This window comes from Festucalex cinctus, chromosome 3, assembly GCF_051991245.1.
Source record: "Festucalex cinctus isolate MCC-2025b chromosome 3, RoL_Fcin_1.0, whole genome shotgun sequence".
Classification (NCBI taxonomy): Eukaryota; Metazoa; Chordata; class Actinopteri; order Syngnathiformes; family Syngnathidae; genus Festucalex; species Festucalex cinctus.
Genome location: NC_135413.1, coordinates 14,028,501 through 14,053,217, shown reverse-complemented (window position 1 = coordinate 14,053,217; position 24,717 = coordinate 14,028,501). Strand labels below are relative to the sequence as shown.

Genomic DNA, 24,717 nt, shown 5'->3' with positions numbered 1-24,717 from the left:
GGGTGTACAATGTCATGGGCGACTGGGTGAGTCATACATCTCACCATCAGGATGATAGTAGTTGGTCGAAGCCCAGTGGCAAGTGGGTAGCTGACTGTCCAGAGCGGTGTCTGAAGTGATGCTCATATTGCTGCAACACACATTCACCATAGCCAGGGTGCAGCAGGAGAAGAGAATTTCAAATCTGAAGAAGTCACGTAAATCAATATGCAGTGCAATCTAAACAGTCTTTCTGAAATTGCTGTGATGCGATGCCAGTGGTGGTGTGTGCGCAAGTAGTTTGAGCCCCTCTGCAGAGGTGTACTTACAACAATGAGAGTTCGGGGGTGTGAAATATGTTGTTCTTCCTGAGAGGGTATAACAACAAATATTTGAGAAACATTGTTCTAATTATTACCAAAACATCTCAGCAATTGTGTCTTGAATTTTAAACGTTTTCACAATTTTAGCAGTTTGTACAGGTAACATTAAAAACATGAGAAGTCTCATTAATGGTCCAGCACTACAGCATTGCCATTAGAATGACAATAATGACTTATTACATATCATTGTACCATTTGGCTATTTATTTCATGCTGTTGTTTCAACTTTCAGAAGTAAAAGTGAAATTAGATCAAGCTGTGAGGACATTATTGTAAATGTAAAAAAGTAACATAATGCTCTCAGAAGTATTTAACACCCATTTCAAATTAAATTGACTTTCAAAAGATTGCAGGGAACCAGAAAAACAAGAACAGTTTGAACAGTTCAACACAACACTTATTAAGTATCATTATAAGCAAACATTGTTTTAATGATAACCTGTTATTATTATATTTTAATGTTTCATACTCAACAAAAATTGCTTCTAATTTAAATACTTAGCACAGGTTGCACATGCAAAATGGCCAAGTCTTCACAGACATTGTTAACTAACCATATGGTAAATCAGAGTTATAAATGCATGCAGTTTTATCACGGTGTAATTAAATTAACTACCCGATGAGAACTGCAATGACTGACTCTTTTCTCTTCCCTTCTCCCTTCAAGATCTGGGTCACGCCTTCATAAAGCGCCCTCACCTTCAGCGTCAACATAATAAACAGACAGATCTGGCAAATCTGGTTCCAGCGCAGATCGCGCTGATTATTATTATTTTGTTTTTACAAAAGGCAAACCATCATGCCAAACAAGATCTTAAGTGGTAATCCAAAATTACAGCCTTTTCTTTTTTTCTTCAAAATTCCCCCGCGAATGGAAAAATTTTGTATACTATGTGTAACTGTTTACATTGGTCGCCCATTATGTTGGTAGGCGTTACAATGCGCAACCAGTGTTACTTTGTTAGGTTTCTGAATACCATGTCACAAAAGTCACAATGTTTGAATCTACAGTTGTAAAACATATTTGCATGCTTGTATATTTATTCGCTGATAAACTCAGTAGCTTAATACTTCATTGATCTGATTGCTCATTCTGACATTGACGGATATTGGATATTGCATTAATGATTACAGTATAATAGTGAATTGTCAGTAGATATAACAACTTTAAGTACAGACAACTGTGGTGAACGCTACACCACTATGTAAATACCAAATATACCGTATATTATTTGGGGACTAAAAAATACATAAAAATCCCTCAGCTACCTGAAAGCAATATAAGCTCCCATAGTTAAAGTCATCCATTTTCAGTACTGCTTATCCTGTTCGGGGTTTTGGGGTGCTGGAGCCTATCCCATCAGACTTTGGGCAAAAGGTGGAGTACACCATGAATTGGTCGCCAGTCAGCCACAGGGCACATATAGAAATGGGCCACCATTTGCACTCATATTTACGTTATCACTGAGTGGAAACTGAGCCCATGCTGCCTACACTAGTGAGCTGAATGTACCCCGACAACATTGGTGACGACCAACTAAAAAACTAAATTAAAAAAAAAAAAGCGAACAATGCAAATAGTTTTTTTTTTTTTTGTGAATGATACTGGACTGTTTTAACTTGAATAATTTTTAGTAATAATATCCAACAATATTTTGGCAACCTACCAGTGCAGAAGATTGGTCCAACCAGGCCCCCCAAGAGGTCTCACTCCCACCTTAGTTGAATGATGGTCATTGAAGTTCTGTCAGATTCAAAATACTCGTAGCGCAAGCGTTTACAGTAAGTAAAGAGTTTAAACTGCTAACTGTAGCTGCTTCCCACTACAATGAATATTTAATCCCTCGAACTTCCTTATGCTACTCCAATTGGCTGTTCATGCTTGCACCACACTGGTAATTATTTGCATAAGATACGCGCACACACCTGGCACACTTTTAGATTCTCAGTTGGCTCTGCTCCCACTTTCTTTTCTATCGCTCACTCAAGCAGAAAAGCAGCCGCTTGCGAAAAGACTCACTGTATCTGACACAGTTGGATCCAGCTCCACAGAGGGAAAATGGAATTGCTCATACAGCTTCTTGAAATAATGCTTAACCTTTAAGAAGAAGAAGAAGAAAGGAAACTCCTGTGTTGTCATAAAGCACATTTTAGTTTTTGTTTCATCTTGGTAAATAGGGTGCTTTGAGTTCCTTAAAAAGTCATTTCACCTATAGCCTACGACAAAAGTGGTGCAAAGTATTTTTTGTTGTGTGTTAGAGATCGATATTTACACAGTAAACCCGCTAATTAACCATCAATGTGAACCTTGACTACAGTACAGAAGATCTTACAAGTTAATCTTCTCCAATGAATGAGCTCACGACATTACAATCACGTCAAGTCTTAAAATAACTTCAAGACAAACTTGCTACAGGTGTGTGAGTGGAAAAAAGGCTGAAGCCAGCAATTACTGTACGAAGCACAGTCAAGGAAGTATTTTCTCTATTTTTGGCTTAAGGCCGAAAGCTTGTTGCTCCAAACTAGTCACTCATCAGGAGACCCCAAAAATTGCATGATTGTCCAAACATTAATGTTGCATCATCAAAGAGAGTGAACCATTTTCAACACTTTAAATTGGTCAATAATGTGTAAAAAAAAAAAACAACAACAAAAAAAACATCCACACGTGTGGACTTCCCAAATGTATAGATTTTTGAAAAATATTATATTTACCAAATTGTGTTTGTTTTTTTTCTTATAGATATGCTTTCATTGACAAGTGAAAAGAAAAGAAAAAAAAACACTGTACTAACTACTAGGGATGTAACGATAAGGGCAATATCGTGATATTGTGATATTAAAACTGCCACAATATCGTCATCGTCATGTTCACAGTATTTAACACATTTGTAAAAAAAAAAAAAAAAAAAAAAAAAAAAAGTCATGTTGATTTCCATTTGTGCAGTTCTAGCACCCTCTAGTGGCTAGTTTATTATTGCAATTTAATTTTCATTATGGATGTTTTGGCCTTCTATGTTTAAAATCTATGCTAAATGGCTGATGAAGGGGAACTTAATTTGGTTTTGAAGCGATCAATGTGGGCTTGCATTAGCAAGTATAGTTATAAATTGTAGGTGGTTTATATGCATTGCTGTTATGTACAAAAGCACAATATGGTGCTTTTTTTTAGAATGAGCTCTTTTTTTTTTTTTTTTTTTTTTTTACAATATTGTGCTCATCAACCACCACCACACACACACACACACACACACACACACGCACACACACACACACACACACAAACAATATCGTGATAATTATCGTATCATGACGTTCATATCGTGATATCGTATTGTGATGTTTGCATATCGTTACATCCCTACTAACTACACTATTAACAGCAAATTTGCAAATCTTGGTTGCCAGACACTGATTGCATCTCTTTCACTCATTCACCCACATCAGAAGATGAACATAATGTGTAAAAACTAAGTCTTCAAATCAATATGAGAATAAATTAGGAGCTGGAACTCAATTGTTCCTGTCTCGATGCTTTTGGCAATTCGGTGCTTGTAACTTTGCAGGATGAGTTTGTAGAAGGCCAATTTCTGTTCAAGCATGATTGTGCACCAGCACATAAATGGTTGAATGAGTTTTGTGCGGAAGAACTACAGAGCACTGACCTGAACCCCAACCGTCACATTTTGGGGTCAAACTGAGATTGTGAGGAAAGCCCGCTCATCCAACATTAGTGACCTCTGACCTCACAAATGTTCTTTTGGATGACCAAACAAAACATGCTGCAAAATGTTGCTGAAAATCTTTAGCAGCAACATACAGACACCTGTTTCCATACTTTTGTCCACTATCTAGCACTCTGCAGGGCTGCGTGTGTGTTGTGTTAGACTCATGCCAGGCTCAATGTACAACTTAAAAAGGATGTTCAATCTTAGCAGGATTTCCACTTTGTAAAGCAGATTGTTCGTCTTTTAATACTAACAACAACCAGTTCTACTGGTTTGGTTAAGTTGGGCAGAAGATCTGCTCACGAGTTATAGCTTGTGTGATATTTTCATGCACTTGTACATCATCTGTTTTTGTTTTCCCCTTACCGCACATCAAAAATTTGCTATTTTCCACAGAACAATGGGAGTCTCATGTTTCCCCATCTGATTTCATTGATTGTTGTGCTGGTTTGGTCGGATTATGCAGAGGTCCACTGGGTGATGAGCAACAGGGAGACGAAGTGTGAAAGAGATCCAAGACTGTCACATCGACTCCACTCCTTGTGAGTCAGCGTACAACAGGCAGTGATCCACTCAGACACAAGAAAATGTCATCAAATTGCTGGCTTAACAGACAATGCCTTCTATTTTTAAACACTGAGTCACATTCTGTAGAAGCTCACGTCATCACCCAATAATAGTACACCAAACCATTTACCAAAAGAAGGTTTTAATTATATATGGTGACACTGTGATAAATTTGTGGTTTTAGAATGTGGCAAAAAGTTTCTATTTGACGGGAGAGGCTGTCAAGACTGTCAGTCAGAGGAAACAGACGAGATGCAAGGCGTCTGCACGCTCTAATGAACAGGAACTTATTAGCGGCAGTATGTCTATTACTGTCCCACTTGCTGACTGTCGTTCATTAGCTGCTCATCTCACGGCTGTTGGTGTCATCTTTCATCCTTCACATTTTGATTAGCATTTGATCCACAGGGAAAGTAGGAAAAATCATTTTTATTAGTGTCAATTACTGTTACAAGTGATCATTTCACAAACTAACTAGATTGCACTTTATTTTTCTCCCTGTCAAACAACAGTGACTGTGTAATTACACTGGTGAGACATGCAACTGGAAAAACATGAATTATTCACAAACGTGATTTTGCATTGTTCTGCATTTAACTGGCAGCATTCGTTAGAATTCAAATCTTTTTTGTTGCACATTTATGCAACTTTATTTGGCACTTTGTGGCTCTGTATCTAAATTTGCAAGATGTAAACATTATTCCCACACCCCCAGCCCCTTCCTGGTTCTGGAAAGAGAGTTTGATGAGGTAGAATGTAGACTACCCATATCCACCCATAGGTGACACTATTGCCTCATATACAGACAGAATCTCTGACCAACACATACTGCATGTTCATATACCAATGCCGTCTCAGTAATGCCAGTGGATGCTGTTAAAACTCATTTCAACACATTTTCAGGCAGTACTATGCAGGCAGATTTATTTGCATGACTTGAGAAGCAAGTGGCAAAGGTGAATTAAGGTTTGTTTTGTTGTGTTTGTGCTTTTTGCTATGAAACTAAAAACATGTTACAGCCTCATTCAATGGGGTATATGCCACGGAAGAGGTGGGACTTCCTACTTCCATGTTTTTGCACATCAGCTTTTATTTCGGTTCCGGGTTGCGACGTGGGCCGCGTTCCAACACTCGCATCTCCCACCCCTGTGCCCCCCAACCGCGTGCTCGCGTCAATGGGCGTGAGCGCGCAGGGCGTCTCAGTTCTATGAAGTGCTTCGGACAACTGACAGACACACCACACACTTGCACCCGTGGACGGGAACACGCAACCAAGGGGCACAAAGTCGGAAGCACAAGTATAGGGACTCGGCCCACACTTTGCGAACCGGAACCGGAATCAAAGCTGATGTGCAAAAACAGTCCCGCCTTTTCCGTGGCATATACCCCATTTAAAATAACATGTAAAATAAGACAAATCTGGCAAACACGTGCACTTTTGCTCAGAAATTTTGGGTTTAAAATGTAGCATGCGTAGGGCCTCCACCAATAGTGCATTTTGACAAGTTGAATACTAATGTTGACAGGTTGTGTGTATTTCCAAATGAGTGGATTGTCTGCAAACCAAAATCTAAGGTAACAAAGCTCACACTGTATTCAAGTCTGTGCAGTTTTACTTCATTCCTGCAGGTGGTGGTAATACAACATGTCTAACTAGCCAAATGCCAACACATAAATATAGTCTGTATGTTGAAATATCAGTTCCCTGTCGAAGCTGCTAAATATATGCTTCTCACATCATTTGTTGGGGGAAAAACGTAAATAGGTAGTGTAAAAAGATCCCCATTCAAACAAGTTCACAACAGTTGTAAGATCAGATTGCAGATGCGCTTCATCCTTATCACACTTACATTTTTGACATGCCAGAAATTCTTCAGCTGATTGTACAAACAGCGAGGAGCAGCTAATCAGCACTCGTACCCCTGCACAGTGTTACAAGCAACAGAAATCACCCATTATTAAAACACGAGTGGTCTAAAATCTTAAAATTAATGTTTTGCAGTTCATGCCAATTTGCACGAACTGCTCACCATGAGAGAAATATAGTGAGTGAGTGAGTGACTTTTCTTTAGCTTTTCACTGAACTTTTTTTTTTTTTTTCCGCAATGTCTCTAATTTCCATCTTCTCACAATTGCTTATTTTTACAACCATGGGTAGGCTACTATGGTTTCCATGTTAGTTTCACCACTAACTAGGCTATACACGTCGTCTGTACAGGCGAAATCCAAATCTGAAAACTCACATTTGGGCATCAAAACAATGAAAAGCCCCAAAATAAGTGTGCAGGCCACTGCAAAACAACAATCACCTGAACACATGACACGGAACAGACCAAGCATGGACCACACCAAGGGACGTCATAATTACAGACAAATAACCACAATGAGAGACAGCTGGGAAGGACTCAAGGGAACGCAAGGGACTGATTGGCCGACATGGGAAGACAAAACAGAGAAGACCACAGGTGAAACTAACGAGACATGGCCGAATGATCAGCACCATGTTTTTCAGTTTTGCAGATTCTAAACCTCATCTGACTGAAACATTAGATTCATTCATCATTACTTGTAATATTAATTACATAAAATGGATTGAGGGGGATATCAGAGTATTTGACATGCTTGTGAAACCCCCCCCCCCCCCCCCCCACTATTTGTTCATGTACGGAACAGTAATAACTCACCTTTCAAATTTGTACTATGCGGATGCTGAAAAATGCTTTTACAATAAATACATCAAGGGGAAAGTAAACCCAAGAACGTTCTTTACAGTATATTCTTTGCAGCCCCACTAGTCTAAACACGATATTCTGACTAATAATGCTTTTGTGGAATATGAATTCAGTAGCATAATCCAGCAATTATAGCCATTTCAGGGGGGCGGGAATTTTGCTGCTTACTGTCGAATGTCAATGACATCACAGTTGCTCAAGGCTCAGGTAACAACCAATCATGGCACAGCTTGCGAATGTCACATGACCAAACTTAAAAAAACAAAACAAAACAGGTGATCGGTGAAACCTGAGCAACTGTGATGTCATTTTCAGTTGACAGCATGTGGCAAAACAGTCCACTCCATGAGATGGCTAAAAACTTTATTCATATTCCACAAATGCAATATTAATCACGTTGTGTTTATACTAATTGGAGTGTATACAACATATTGTTGTAAAGAAAATGTTCCCATTTAAAACTATTTTTTTTAAGGTGATATTGTGTGTGTGACTATAAAATAAAATAAAAAAATGTTGGCTATACTTATTTGGCCTCAAATTAGCCTTGTGCATCACTTTAAGCATGGCTCATTTAATTGTAATAGTTGAATATACATCCCATAATCACATTAGGCGCTAGGTCTTCCATACATCATTCAACTAGGGCCCATAGGATTCTTTATTTCTTCTGTGCACGTCGGCAGCAGGGACATTTAAAGTGAAACTGAAAGCTTTCCGAAAAACAACTTTGACAGTCTAAATGTGGCCCTCCACGCCACCCACAGAGCAATCAAATGAGGGGAATGGAGCAGGATACGAGAGGGGAGGAGAGCAATAATTAGCATTGTGGAGGCAGGCTGTACGTGGAATTAATTACGTTGTGATCACTGTGAGAGAAAGGCTGCCCACTGTAGTGAGATCACTGCAACTTAATGAACATGTGAAAAGATTTAGTTTGACCTGAAGGAAAGAGAAAATTCTTGATGACCATCGGCTACCCTGTTCACTTTGAAGTCTATTTTGACACTAAAATAAATAGAATATCTATTAAATGAAACATGAATTCAGCAGGTGGTTATGAATTAATCTATAAATGCACTTTTTTAATGTATTTATTATAACTCGCCCCAAGATTTGCTAGAAGGGTTGTTATTCAATTTTAACATTGGTGTTGAGGCAATTCACCAGCTTCCGTATATTTGTTCGAGATACATGGGCATCATTTCTCAAAACACTTTTTTGAGTGTTTCAAAGTTACATGCATTATGCATAAATCTGTGCAGCTATAAAAACAAGGAGGTTCTCTGCACATACGGGGCACATTTTTTTTTTCATTTTTGAATACTATCTTATATTAAAACACTGAATAAAAATTATAGTACTAGTTCAAATTCAACCTCTACTCTGTTGTGTGTTTTCTGGGTGCAACATTGCATTAAGAATTGCAGGTATAGTCAGTCATTTCTTGGCTGTCATTTAAATTAAACTTGACACTGAAATCATGACACTGAAATGATTCTTCACTTCAATGTGTATTTTTTTTTTTACTTAATTTTTCCATGCTGTGCATGACCGTAATATGTGAGACATCATTTTAAAATCATTATTTTTCACCACTTGCCAGAGAAAATGCAACCATTTTAAATTCCCAAAGGCATCCAGCTATATAATAGAGGCTTGTATTGAGAAATACCTCCAAACACAATGACCATCATAATCACCACAGTAATAAAATTCTCAAGACGGTGGCAAGAAAAAGAAAGATTAATGATGTGGAAGAACTGTGAATGAAAGGATGTGTTCTTCCACATCATGGCCCTCTCGCTCACCCCCTTTCACTCTCTTGTCCTTTTTGAACAGCTGAAAAGTCTGAGATACATTATTGGAGCTAATCAGACTCGAATGAGGAAAGCGCTGAGGTGAGACAGCAAAAATTACCTCCCTCCACAGCCTGCCTAGACGGTGCCCGTCTTCACTGGGCCTCTGTTCACACATTCTCTGATTGAGGAGGAATAATGGTGGAGGGAGCGCTACAGAGGTGAAGCTGTGACTCTCCACCCTTAAATGATGAATTGATTCTCTAATCCAATGTAGAGACAATGAAAAGAAATGAAGGTGACAATAGAGGGTGATTAAGGCTTAATATAATTTCATTTTTCTTTGGTGTGGTCCAGATGGTGGTGATTCTCGTGGCCAAGCCTTTTTAACAACATAAAACAGCTGATTTCCCTTTTAGGACAGTTGATGGCAAAATACATTTTTACATATTATTAAAACGTGTATCTTACTGTTGGTCTGTAATAAAATTAATTTGGGGTTTCATGAAAGAAAATCTTTTTTTGTATGATTCAATACAATTTAATTGTGTACTGGAATGTGTTTGTCAATGGTTGTTTGTTTATGTGTGCCCTAAGAATGGCTGACAACTAATTTAAGGTGTACATCGTTCACCCAAAATCAGCTGGGATAGGCTCCAGATCACCCATGATCCGAGAGAGGATAAGCAGTACAGAAAATGGATGGATGGATGGATGGATGGATGGATGGATGGATGGATGGATGGATGGGAGATTTATGTGTACTTTTCACATTAATTTCTTCCTCTATAGCGACAATGCCACTATGTGTGGCCTACGGTTGTACCAATAATTATAAAACAAGTGTGGGAGAAGCTCTAAATGGAGATTTCATCAGTAAGAATGTGAATATAAGTTATTTTTCCCGAGTGCGACTCAAAGATTGGTCTGCATCATCAGAACCAGTTATCATAACCATCAACAATGAAATGAAAGCAAAGCACACAAGAAAATTCTTCTGAAAGGTAAACCATCTGCAAGTCCCGATTCATGACACGGATATATATATATATATATATATATATATATATATATATATATATATATATATATATATATATATATATATATATATATATATATATATATATATATATATATATATATACACACATATATATATATATATATGGGACTCTTTCATTGTCTGTAGAAATGATCCATCCGACACCATGTGTAAGCTATCAATAGTTCCTTTGTTATTGTGATTAAAAATACTCAATCTCAATTCTCAGACTGAACAAAACATCTTTAGCTCAATCCATATCAATTTGACACTTTGTTTTACCATTTCTTTTAAGTGTGAAATTGGAGAAAAAAAATTACTACAGATGTAATCAAACCACGGCCACTTCCGGTTTAGGCCACGCCCACTTCCCCCCTGCTCAGGCCACTCCCACTCTGAATACAATACAGATAATTTACATTGTTGAACAGAAACAGTGGTGTTCTCACTTTGTCCCTACTCTATAGACTAACTATGACATGAATTGCTATGTATCACTAACCTCAGTGTTGAGTTTATGAGTAAAACATTGATGATTCAAAATAATGCTAAAAAGCATAAAAGAGCCAATCTTTTGAATGGCTCTTTTAAGTAAACGGTTCCTGGTTGAACGGCTCCCATCAAATAACCATATGTCCCATAACTAAGACACATAAATGCATGTCTCATTCATGTTAGTTTGATCAGCGATGCAAGGAGGTAGAGAGGAGTGAAGTGAGGCTACACTCAAATCTTGCTGGCAGTTTGAAAACCCTTTAACCCCGGGTTTTCACCGGATGCGGTTGCGGTGCGGTTGCGGTGCGGTGCGTCTTGACTGCGTGCTCCGGACGGGTCAATTTTTTTGTCAATCCACACCGGCTCCGCACAGCTGCGGTCCGGCAGCTCCGTCGCCGCCCACTTCCCAACGTGTCTCGCGGGACCGCGCGCGCGCGATCATGTGGCATTTCACAACGACAAACATACAGAATGTCTGTGCTCAACAGAGAAACAGAAAGAGAGGTGGACTTCTTTTGATTTAACCTTTTCTTCTTCTTCTGCTATGAGATTCCATGCAGCATCTTTATTTTTTGGTTGTCCTTGTAAAGTATATTAATAACGAGAGTCGGGTCAGTGCGGGTCCACTCTTTATTTCTGTCTTCCCCGTCCGGCTGCCGCTCAGTACGGCAAGCGAGACGGGCACAACAAGCAATCGCGAACATCAAACTCACAATACATTACAGTCCTTATAAAAAGCATGTGCCGTGTCATATATTATTTTGTGGTTTTCCACCTCCAATATAAACCTCTCCTCGTCCATGTTCGCTGGTGTCTAAACCGTGAATGAGCACATGGCCCGGCGACGCCCACGTCACGTTTTGCTGAAAAACTTGCGAAATAGGAGCTGGCGAGTGTTTTATTCTGAAAGGTAACCGGAAATTTATTTTGAAACTGCCTCGGTCTTCCTGTCCCGCTCGATGTGTTTTGTGCTAGCTTGCCATTTGCCGGAGGCCTACCGCTGAGGCGTCCGGCAAAAATAGAAAATAGGTCTATCCTTGCGGAAGGCTTGCGGCACGCCGCAGGCCTTCCGCAGTCGACACGCAACGCACCCGCAAGCGGTGTAAACTGCACCATTCGAATGAATGGAATCTAATTGCTTGCGTCGCCGGACCGCACCGCAACCGCACCGCAACCGCAACCGGTGAAAACCCGGGGTAAGTGTTCACACTTAGATGTGATCATTGTTGCCCACTCGGTAGCTTTTTTTTCTGTTTTCTTTTTTCTGTATTCATTAACTTTTCTACCCCCAAGTCACTCTTTCTTTAAAAAAAAAAAAAAAAAAAAAAAGATCTCAAAAGTGACGAGCAACAAATCTAGCAATTGTGTTTAGCTTGTTTAGCGATTGAACCTGTCCACCACTCTGCCCTCCACTGATGGCATAAATCATGTTGTATTTAGTGAAACAAAGGTTTAAGATCTTTGTAACTTTTAGCAACTTTCTGGCCTGCCAGAACGAATATTCTGTCTTAAGAGTTGGCGAGACTTGATGTGATTGTGTATGAAGTAAGATGTCAGGTGACGTTTTGGTGCTGACAGTTCGTTAAAGAGTTGAGATAAATAAGGAAACACCCACAGATTGAATGTCATGTTAATCAATATTGTGTTTTTATTGACTACAAAGAGCCAACTAGACACTCAACAATCACCCAAAAATACATGCGCCAGTATCCTAACACCTCTACAGCATCTGTCACCTTTGAGCATGATCACCAGGGTTTACCTCACAGTGACAGTCGCTCAGCTTGTGCTCATTGTCCCCGATGGCAGACCACTTCTCCCCCTGTCCTCTCACATTACCGCTTTAGACATGGTATTCCCACCCTTAGGACAGACAAGAGGGCTTAAAAGGTTCATTAAGATTTATTTTTGTTCACTTTGTGGCCTGCCATAGTGTTATGGTGCCACCACAGTTGGACTGACCCTGCAGTTCAAACACTAACAACCCATAAACGGAGAAAGGGCCTGCAGATAACAGTCTACCACTGTCTCGACTTTGTCATCCGGCAACATCAATACCTTTAAATACTATAGGTGTCTAGGGTGTCATCCTCTCTGTGGGTTGCCATATCGGGAGGGGTGGAAAGTCATGCTATAAATCAAAATGCAATTGGCAAAGCCTTGGTCATGGTTCAAGCCTCAACAACAGACGAAGAAAGAGGCTTTGTGAGTGATGTTTCATTGTTTCACATTATTGTGGGATTATCCACCAGATATTGGTTGTTGAATTTTCCTGCTGAGTATTTGCTCTAACATTCCAAGAAGATGTTATGTTTAATCAATTTCATCCTTTTTTAAATAACATTATACGATGTTAAGAATATGGACGTCACCATTAGGAAGCCTAAGCTCTCCTACGTTGTATGCTCGGTAAGTTGCTCATAGGCGCCTCTGCTGTTTGGTCTTCTCCAGCAACCAGTCCCAATTTCCCCCTCCCCCCACCCCTCCACCACAGAATCATCCACAGTGCATCTTGAGCCTGCTTTCAGGCCTCCAAGCCAACAGCCTTACAGACTGAGCTACTGCAGGGAAAGATATTGCTTGTAGCAACTTGGCCAGTCATGATGCTTGTTTTGGCAGAATGGTTTACAAAGATGACTAGCCAAGAATCATCTGCCAACGCAGAGCATCTTATCCAGCTGCTTGCTTCTTTGCATATGTCGACTTATTTTGTCCACAAAATCGTAACCTTCATATCCAGATAGCAACATTCAAGAAGCTGGAAGGTAAATGAAAGAACACATTGATACACACCCACTCACTGATTTTTAAAAACATATGTTGCAAAAATGGTAGTTGTGGGGACGTAACAATCTTTGAGTTATTGCATCTGTCAAGGAGTGAATAATGTCAGTTATGTTTACCTCTCAAATCTTCTTTCTGTGCAATAACAAGAGGTTAGGGGTGACATGGTAATGTCACATATACACTGTATACATTTTTTTTCCCAGGTACTGTGCAGTGACATATTGTTAACTGCCACAGGAATAGCTACATTTGTGGCTCTTCCACCAGCCGTATCTGCGTAATGACCATTCTCCAGTAAAGGATATCTGAGAGATTCATTTTCCAAGGCGCCAATCATCGATGACAGGGACGAGGGATGAAACGGGATGGATATAAGATGACAGGCACTGTGCTTGCTGATGTCCCCCATACATCGCTAGGGACAAGACTCTGAAAGCCGCATCCACAACCAGTCAACACATCAACAAAAGTAATCAGGCCTTTTCAATATCATTAGGATTATGTTTTCCTTTCTGAGACCACATATATTTACTCTTGTATGTGCTCCGAGAAGGATAGTCTAGCAGTTGTGCTCAGGAACACATCCAGTTCAGTGGGGCATAGAGAGAACACTTTAAATGCAATGTTCATGTTCTATGTCAAAAGGCTGAGCACATCAGGCTAGTTTTGCCTCAATACTTGTAGTTAGTTGTATTTGTTATCATTTTGTTTTATCAAATGAGACACGGAATACACATAATGTCCGGTGAATGTCAATAGAAAGAACAATGCAATACTGACATTTGTAAGGATAATTATGCCCAGTTTTATTGTCTCTCAGTGGATATGGCTAATTACTAAACAAATCACAACTTGCGGACTGCGATCAAAATGTGTGATGTCACCGTTTTGTTGTAATGGTAACTGTTTAGCATATGTGGACTTTTGCCAGCTATGGACTTGTGGAAACGCCGGTTGACGCAATAAAATTTGTATGGGGTCCATACTGTTGACCGACATAGCCTCAGACAGCTACAGTATTTGTGATGTGTACTACCCGGAAGAACGGGAGGAGAGATCAAATTGAGCAGGAGCGCAAGGCAGACATGAGGAGAGACAGAGCAACTGTCTCAAAAGCACTTGGCACTTATTCTTATTCAATGTGGGTATACCTTTTGCAAATAATATTTTCATATTTTATAAGCCACATAGGTGATGTTTAAATTGCAATGCTTTCACGTTTATTTCACTTGATGCTTTAAAAGGACATGTTCCACCATAACATCATGGGTTGTTATAAATTCTAAATACTATGCTGCCTTTCAACACACATTTAACCTAAATGTTAAAAATGGCATGGCACACTAAAATGGATACATATCTAAAAATGTTCAGCATCATCCATTTGATATTTTATCAGAATAAGGTTCAATGCTTGGCAGGTTTTAGGAAGGATGCAATATTACATGTCAGGAGCAATGGTGATTAATATCATTTTTAATTGGTATTTCTTATCTATTGCCACTGCTCAAGACATGTAATAGAGGCTAGCTCATGTTACCTTCAACATCTCCATCTCCTTTATCAACCAAACATAGCGACCTCCTTACCAGCAGTAATGTATAGAATTTCCGCTCACTCTGTTCTCGGGTATCAAAACTAGGGCCCGACCGATTAATCGGCCACCGATTATAATCGGCCGATTATTGGCCTTCAAACATCGGCCAAAACAATCGGCCAATTGGGCCAAATGGCCGATTATTTCCCCCTTAGAATGTTATTGAAGAAAACTGAAGTTTCCGACGTTGTGAAAGTGCCCTGAATGCACCGTTTTGCTTTTTAGCATTAGCAACTAGCAAGTGTGTAGCGTATGTTATTCTGGTTATTCTGTTGTCCCTTTAAGCTGTTTGATGACACCGCAGCTGGAGTTAACTGTAAAACTAGCCACACAACGTAAAGAATTACATCCACTGTATATTTATGTACAAAACATGCTTCGTTTCCAAAACATCGCTAGCCTAGCACGAACAGCAAGTTAGCAAATGCTAAAAGGAAGACAGGAAGTTAGCGTTGACTTCGGGAGTGTTTTTTCTTCAAATAACGAATATCCACACACAAATCTTGTGGGAACACATACTCACAGATTATAACACTACGCAAAGGCACAAATTCTTCCTAATGCGTGAAAAACAAGTTATTGTAATAGAATTCAATCGCAACCTTCTTCTGTACTCACTTTAAAGTATGTAAGCCATGGATGCATAGCACCACACTGCCCCCAAGAGGCCAAAACGCACAGGAACAGTCAAGTTATCAAGATTTATATAACACTTTCAAACAACCTTAGCTGTCAGTATTTGTACTATATATATATATATATATATATATATATATATATATTTTTTTTTTTTAAATAAATAATCGGCAGATTAATCGGTAATCGGTATTTTTTTCTGCCAAAAATCGGTATTGGCATCGGCCTCAAAAAGTGTATATCGGCCGGGCCCTAATCAAAACCTGAATCTGTGGCTGCTGCCTCAACTGTTCAGCTGTTCAATCTGCTGTTGCAGAAGCATTGCTATCACTGGTGTAGGGGCTACAATGTCCCCCCCAGAGAACGTCTGAGATTTTTGCACATTTTGCAGCATCTAAAATGAGATTCGTGCCCCCTCCCCAGCAACTTTGCAACACACATTAATTGCTCTCTAATCTCGCTGCCAGAGTGGCACCCACGTGTTGGCTGACCCTGCAAAGTTTTCTTTGTTGGTTATGAGAAGACAATTCCATCACATCATGACAACCACGGTTTAGTTTATAATACATTTTAAAATCATACCATGCTCCTTTTTTTCAAGAGCTAGTGTTATAGCAGAAAATAAAAGTGAACACATCTCTAAGATGATCATGCTACTGGTAGGCTCTACAGTATCTGTGGTGATGCATTCTGTTTGCCATGCAGCATATTCTGCTGATTAAAGCTCTTTGCATATGATTGTAAATCCAACTGAGACATGAAAGGACCAGAAGAGTTGAATGTACAGCTGTAGATGTTTGTGCATGACTTAGCTAAAATATTTTGCTCTGGCTGGTGAGACTTTTGTGCGGCCTCTTCTCAGTGTTGCCATGCTCGTGTTTTCTTTTTACAGCTGGCTTAGTTGCTCTGATTTAGGAGCCAAGCTAAGCCTGCTGACTTTAAACTTTATCAAAGTGGGGCTGCATTTAAATGGCATTATCAGTGTCCAGGTGCTTTTGTCATCCTATTCTGTAAACTTTGAGTGGCAGAGCTGCACATTTTGATCCTCTCCTCCCTTTCCAGTCTGTTTAAATGAGTGTTGAAGCTTTATTGCTGTGTGGTAATTTGTATCCATTTCATTGGTATGAGGTACAATTGTTAAAACATCCATCCATCCATCCATCCATTTTCTTGACTGCTTATTCCTCACAAGGGTCACGGTGGGCGCTGGAGTCTATCGCTGGCTCTGGGCAGTAGGTAGGGGACACCCTGAACTGGTTGCCAGCCAATCGCAGGGCACACAGAGACGAACAACCATTCACACCTAGGGACAATTCATACCCCCCAATGAATCTGCCATGCATGTCTTTAAAATGTGGGAGGAGACCGGAGTACCCGGAGAAGACCCACACGGGCACGGGGAGAACATGCAAACTCCACCCAGGAAGGCTGGAGCCTGGACTCGAACCGGAGTCCCCAGAACTGGGAGGCGGACGTGCTAACCAGTTAACCACCGTGCCACCCCTTGTTAAAACATGTCAGGGACAATTACAAGAGGAGCCCATCTCTCGGCTCATCGTGATCTTGGAGAGGATAAAGGTAACAGGTATTTTGAACTATTAAAATGTATTTGTTTCAGTGAAAACTGCTGAAAGGAGATAGAGATTTTCCACGCTTTATCACAGTTCCCAGGTGTCGTAATAGCATGTCTGTGATATGCTTTCATCAAAACAACCCAAGAACCCTTAATTACATAATTACAGAACACACAAATAAAATTACCCTTGTTCAATGATGCGGCCACTGCTCATCTTTGCCTAACACACACTCATGGTGTAAATTGGGTTAATTAATTATTAAATTAAATAATTGATTGGTTCATTATTTGGAGGTGACTCAAATTTAAGAATTAAAATAAACTTCAGCTTGCATTTTGGAACACCGCATCAATTTTTAGATAGATTCATCAGGATAACCGATGCTAACTTCAATAAATCAGTCATTTAAGTGAAGGATGCTACATTTTCGTAGCTAATGAGTTTGTTTTTCAGCATAGTAGTTAATATACATTGTTAACACGCACACGTACACAATTAGGTTTTGATTATGTGTGCATGTTTATTTTCTAATCTACTCAAGACCTTAGAGGCAAAATTCTTACTGTGTTAGGAAATAGGAACAAGTAAGAACATAAAAGGTTAAAATAAAAAAAGATAAGAAAAATCTGCTAAAAAGGAGCAATCTAAAAATCATGTGATGGAATTTATCAAGCAAAACATGGAGCCGGTAAAGACCACTCAACTCAGTAGGGCTGGTCACAATGACGCAGCAAAGTGAGCGCAAAAGTCCACACTTTGTGACGCTTCTAGCAATTTAAAGAATGTTGCAACCATACTGGTAAGGAGTTCCTTCATTTGTGCACTGTCACCCAAAACACACTGCCGAATCCACAATGGCGTTCATCAGGGGAAAGAAGTGAATGGGTTATAGACTGGACTAGTCAGTCTCCCTTTTGCGCTTGCATTTCAACTAATGAAGAGGAACAAGTGAAAAATTGCTGTGGAATTGGACTGGGAGCAGCTGTAAGATAAACAGTGCACATGATTTATATTTAATAGTGTCTGGTTCACATTATTAGATTTCACACCAATTTTAAAAACATTAATTTTTTAAATCACAGCAGCATACACTATTAAGGCCAAGATTATCTGTGAGCAGAGTTTTACTTTGTCAAGCCTAGTCGAGGTGGTTGTTCATTTACCCATATTATTTGTATTAATTTGTTGTTTTATTTATTTAACCACAGTTGGATTCCAAATTATGATTAATTTAAGAAAATTGATGGATGGGTGGATGCATTACTACAATTTGATTAATTTGTAGTAACTACCGGTATGTGCCCGAATGTCTAGAAGAAAAGTAAGTAGTGCGCTCAAAATTACCTAAAATGCACTTTGAGAAGTAGTGAAGTACTTTGTACAGTTAAAGCAGTGACATCATAACTTAATTAATAATGTAATAATTATTCTGAATTAACTTCCAATGTTTAAAAAAAGCCATAATTTTGCAATATTCCATATTCTATTTAAAAAAATAAAAAAACATTAATCAAACTATTGCCTATTACAACCAGTCCAGGGTGTCCCCTGCCTACTGCCCAGAGCCAGCTGTGATAGGCGCCAGCACCCACTGCGACCCTTGTGAGGAATAAGCGGTCAAGAAAATGGATGGATGGATGGATATTGCCTATTAAACTGATTAGTTAACCATATGTGCTGTTTTGGTATTGTGTTGTATTGGTAATTGAGATGTATGACCACTTTGAGTCCAAATAAAATCACCTAAAGTGACTCGGCAAAAAAAAAACCCAAAAAAAACAAACAAACAAACAAACAAACAAACAAACAAATCCTCAATATTATGTTTGACTCATCTCTCCTTTCAAATGTGCATGAACAATATTACCAGAATTGGTTTTTTTTTCATCTCTGTAATATCGTTGAGATCCTTTCCATTCTATCTACTATTGACACAAAGATCATTATTTATGCGTTTATTAAATCTCATCTTGACTTTTTTAACATATTGCTGGACATCAAGATGGACATTAGTTAAATTGCGTTGGTTCCCAGTCCACTTGATATGCAATTTTAAGGTTTTGTCTTCCTGCAGCACGTCATCTTATTAAATGGACTTTCACGCTGTTTTAGTTAACATTGTGTAGCACCACATTATATGGTAAATGTTGCTCACTCGGCAATTGCAGCCTGGTCATCCTGGAATCGGGAGTCCCCCTTCTCAAAGTTTCTTCTTTTTTCCCCATATGAGGTTTTTGAGATTTTCAAGGGATGTCGTTCACATTGATCAATTGTGTGCTTGTAAAGCCTTTATAAATAAATTGGACTTGACTACTGTAAACATGGGCTCATGTCTTCAGTAAATTCAATAGCCCTCTTTCTTAACTGACACTCCCCAAATCAGGAGGAAGGTGGGATTTCTCAAAAAATTATAATTAGCCAGTTCAAAAGCAAAAAAGTATGGGACACTTTTTACAAACGACACCAAGCATGTTGTAATTACATCTATGCAATTATTACCTTGGACAAATTGCGTATGTAGCCTACACATTGATTACATTCACACATAAACGAAAAGGTCTGAGATGATTTATATGGATTTCTTACCTTATTTCTTTCCATTCTGGACAGTCTCTCAATTTGATGTAACTGAGTTGTTCACAGCATTTTTTTTTCAGCTGGGGGGTTTTGGAAGAGCTGATGAGACAACAACAGACAGCAGCACTTGCCTTATATGATTGCTACTGTCTTATATGATTGCTACCGAGATGGTTCTATCAGACATACCCCATCCAGAGGCTTTGCCCTGCAGAAATCAAATAAGCTTTGTGTGCTTGGTTGCATCTCCACAGATAAGGACACTGAATAGAGGCAGAAATATGAAACAGATAGAGCAGGTGTAAGCTAAAATTGTTCCCTAGAGGAACATCTCCCGCAGGACACAACACACAGAAGCATCCATGCACACCAGTATTTCAACATACACCTGCATGTTCAGAAATACTGCATTCACTCACATCATGAAATGGAAACAAATTATTACTTATATCATAAACGATGCCAAGCATTATCTTACCGTTGTTTTTCAATCAATATCATTTGCCATAATTAGGTCCTGTCCCTCCTCCCATCAATTGTCTAATTCCACAGAAAAAGTGGCCCTCGCACTGTGTTTTGCCACAAGACACTCAAGTCAATGCCTAATTGCTATCCACGATGGTCATTTCACAAACCACTTCAGAAAACAGCAGCAACACCCTTATTATTGACCACCACAAAGAGACACATCCACTGAGGCATAAATTAGGAGATCGAAAATTTAAAGCTGTAGAAACCGTTTGAATAAAAGGCGAAACCTCTTCAGTAAAAAAGAACAAGTTCAGTTGCCTCGATTCACGCTTTGCCTTTTAGAAGTGACCAAGCATTTTATACTGTACTGCATAGGCATATTTAACGACAGATATTTGTTTCTGACCTTCATTCTGACATGGCACCTGCGAGTGAATGGACTTTGGTCATCCATCCATCCATCCATCCATCCATTTTCTTAACCACTTACTCCTCACAAGGGTCGTGGGGGTGCTGGAGCCTATCCCAGATGACTTTGGGCAGTAGGCGGGGTACACTCTGAACTGGTTGCCAGCCAATCGCAGGGCACACATAGACAAACAACCATTCATTCTCACAATCACACCTAAGGACAATCCGGAGCGCCCAATTAACCTGCCATGCATGTCTTTGGAATGTGGGAGGAGACCGGAGTACCCGGAGAAGACCCACGCAGGCACTGGGAGAACATGCAAACTCCACCCAGGAAGGCCGGAGCCTGGACTCGAACCTGAGTCCTCAGTACTGGGAGGCGGACGTGCTAACCACTCTCCACCGGACCGGACTTTGGTCACGTGAACAGTTAATGTAAAGTCTCAAACCACAGACAAAGCATTCGAAGGATACAGTCATTATACATAAAACACATTTGGTCTTTATTCTGCTGTGGCTCAATGCGGAATCTGTTTGGGGAATTTTATTACTGATGCAGAGGAACAATTTGTAAATGGAACATAATTAAACTGTGTTGGTTTCCATTGTCACTATAGGAGACCCGTCACCAGAAAGAAATTGTAGGGGGGGCATTACCTTGTTTTGGGGGGGCACTCTTTATCAACCTAAATCTAATGTTCATCAGGTTGAACAGCGGCATTGTGACAACTGCAAAAGTGTTCAGAAATATTTTCTGTCACTTAAAAGCGGCAGTTCGTTCTGAAATCTAAAAGACAAACTGAAAAAAAAATGTGTAGTTCAAAAGTTCATTTTAAACAAATCAACTCTTCACTTCTGTAAACAACTATGTCCGAATGAATGACTCTGTGACCCAGCCCCTTCTATCTGGAATTGGCTATAGCAGTTGCCTTCATTTGCGTGTTGGATTAGGGCTGTACGATATGGACAAAATTTCCTTTCATTTTTGACAGACATCTCTATTCTTTGATCTTTGACTCAGCATGAGACTTCACATCATTTTACTTTTTTTATGGTGCCTTCTGTATTTTGTGTTATTTTATTTCTATACTTATACAGATTTTATTTATTGTTTTAGTATTTTATTTGCGTGTACACTTATCTACTTATATTTACTCTAATTAATTTTATTTAGTGTTATTTTCTTTCACTTGTGTCTACTAAAAGACTGATTTCTATTCCATGCACAGCACTTTGTATGCAGCAATGGCTGTTTTAAAGTGATTTAGAAATAAGGTTGAGTTATGTCGATGATATACAGAAACAACCAGTGTTGCCACAGTTACCTTGAAAAAGTAACTTAGTTACTTTACTGATTACTTGGTTTTAAAAGTAACTAAATTGCGTTAGTGATTACTTGATTTTAAAAGTAACTAAGTTAGATTAAAAGTTACTTTTTTAGTTACTTTCAGCAGCTGCCGATAACACCATCTCAACATAAAAATAATGCAGTAGAAACGGAGTTCCAAATACTTTATTGAAAGTGCATTTTTAACATGAAAATAAAGGTTTTTTTTTATGAAAAACAAAATAGGCAGTCTCTCTTGACTTCTTGTAACGTAAATACTTTTTATAAAACAAAAAATAAAAATCTATCCAGGTTGAAAATGAAAATCCCCTAAATTCCTCTATTGTTTGTTTGTTCCGCTATTCCAGTGTGTACACATGTGTCAGTTTAAATATTTATTAGTAGTTATTGACAGTTATAATTGTTTTTTGGTTTGTTTGTTTTTTCTCTTCAAAATAATGATCAGGAAAACAAAAGGTTGATAATTTAATGTTAAATATAAATATTTAACCTTTAGACAGACACCAACACAATTAAACAGAATATTTGCACATTGTGAAGTATTTCAGAAACATAAATTTAAGACATGAAATAAACCTACCGTCCAGCCAAAAGAAATATGAAGCCACCTTATGGAACAATAAATCTATCAAACACATTTTAACCACTTAATATATGCAAAAATATTTCCAAAAGTTCATTTCCCTTTTTAATCAACAATTTTTGGATTTAACAATTGTTTTTTCTTTTGTCATCACTTTCATTTTTGGTTAATGTATGACATCTTTTTTTGTTTTTTTAATCTGAGACACGATGATGACCACAGAATCACTACTGTTTATATTTTGTTTTTTGGGCTGTCGTAATCGCGGGCACGTCTCAGTTCTCCTATCTGCTGCTCATGCTAGTTGTAGACATTTGACAGGGAGCCACAAACTGAGAAATGAGATACTTGCAGTGTGCTTTTAGCTTAGCTGGTGTGTTGGCTGTGGGACATACCTGTGTCGTTTGAATCCATGCATTGGATCGTCACGGGAGTTATTCTTTTTGGCTCGCGCGCAGTACCAACGCCGGCCCGGGACATGCAAGTGCACCGAGAGGACTCGATAGCCATGGGAAATACCGAGATGTACGGCACCGGCTTCTGCTAACTGTCTCCATTTGTATGTTGTCACTCGTTGCGCGCGCGCGCGCCGTGTCGCGAGCACGGAAACACGGAAGTAGCTTGATTGGTGATGCTACTGAAATGTAAACAAAACAAGTAGAGCACGGCGCAGAACTCTTGCTATTGTTATGAAAACCATAAAGCCTCACTCGCAACCGATACGGTCGTTTAGCTCCCCTTGACGAACGATGGTTCGGTCGAATCGTTTTTTTGTTCCACCCCTACTGAAAACGTAACTTGTCTGACGTCACTCCCCCTGGCGAGAGGGCGGAGACGACCTCATCCCATAATGCTTCACGGACCAGTTGAGGATGGAAATAAATTATTTTTTTTACCACTTTTATGGTCCATAATGCACACTTTTTTTGTTGTGTTGTGTGCCTGTTGGTTAATAAAACTAGTAGTAAAAGTATCATCACTTTTGTTTTGAATGTGCAAACCATTCATGACCAGACCATGGCTGAATTCAGTGTGGTGATCAATGACTTCTGCCTCATCTTCGTAGTTAGCAGTAGTTGTTTGTGACTGTTACAACAGTGAGATAGTTTGCCTTCTTCATGAAAATGTGGAGTAACGCATTGAATCTCTGGACAGTAACTTTAATCAGACTACTTTGTAGAATAAAGTAACGCGTTAGACTATTAGTTACTTTAGAAAGCAACTTTTTTGAGTAACGCGTTACTAAGTAACGCGTTACCGGCAACACTGGAAACAACATATGGGTTCCGTGAAAAACTAAGCAGAATATCAATCCAAAAGGATGTGTAAAGTGCTGGGTTTTTTTTATTAGAACTTAGTGACAGTCATCAACATGAACAAACTTGGCAATAAAAAAAGAGAATTCAACTCACATTGTACTGCAACTGCTTTAGTGATAAATAATTTTATGCTCCATAGTTGTTGTTGTGTATGTGTGACTGCTTGGGTCTGTTAATTGCATACTGTGTATTGCTACAATTCGTCCGTGCTGTGTGGCTTGACTAATTAAAATAAAAGTTTGACACTCACTTGTAAACGTAACCAGTGGACTCAGGATTCCCATTGATGTCAACTGTGTCATCCTGGATCGAGGTTTGGCATTTGGTGGCTTCCATTAAAGCGGCACGACGTGCTCACTGCTCAGTCTTTGTCCCAGCGCCAACCGGCAAATGCGCACTATCTACCCGGAAGTAGATTTGGCTAAGGCACGTCTGCAGAGCGCGCGTCTCCCCCCCACCCCACCCCATCCCTCCTGATCCTGATTGTCATTGGCTCGCTTAGTTGTCAATCACAGCCAAACTTGAAAGGATGTATGTGGTTGGCTGGCACGCCATGCTTTACTTAAAACAGAAGGCGCAAGTTTACATGACTGATAGGACGAATACTTGGTGAGTCATCTTGCTAGGGCGGGCACGGCTGACTGACAGGGCGGGCACGGACCCCAAGGCCCGCCCATGGCGAC

General features: G+C 39.4%; 1 protein-coding gene across 9 annotated transcripts in view; it reads right to left on the bottom strand.

Moving 5' to 3' along the window:
• Positions 1-24,419, bottom strand: part of ehf (ets homologous factor) — a 31,296-nt gene extending 6,877 nt beyond the window's left edge. The window contains exons 1-5 of one of the 9 annotated variants that reach the window (XM_077515952.1): positions 23,111-23,500; positions 20,092-20,165; positions 19,912-20,001; positions 309-347; positions 45-184 (exon numbers count right to left, since the gene is read on the bottom strand). In XM_077515952.1, the coding sequence (XP_077372078.1) occupies positions 45-184; positions 309-347; positions 19,912-20,001; positions 20,092-20,096 (274 nt within the window). In that variant the 5' untranslated portion in view covers positions 20,097-20,165; positions 23,111-23,500. Of the gene's footprint in view, positions 1-44; positions 185-308; positions 348-2,029; positions 2,435-6,507; positions 6,970-19,911; positions 20,002-20,091; positions 20,170-23,110; positions 23,501-24,284 lie in introns of those variants that run through there. The other 8 variants (XM_077515956.1, XM_077515953.1, XM_077515954.1 and 5 more) reach the window with 8 other exon arrangements.
• Between the last annotated feature and the right edge of the window lie 298 nt (positions 24,420-24,717).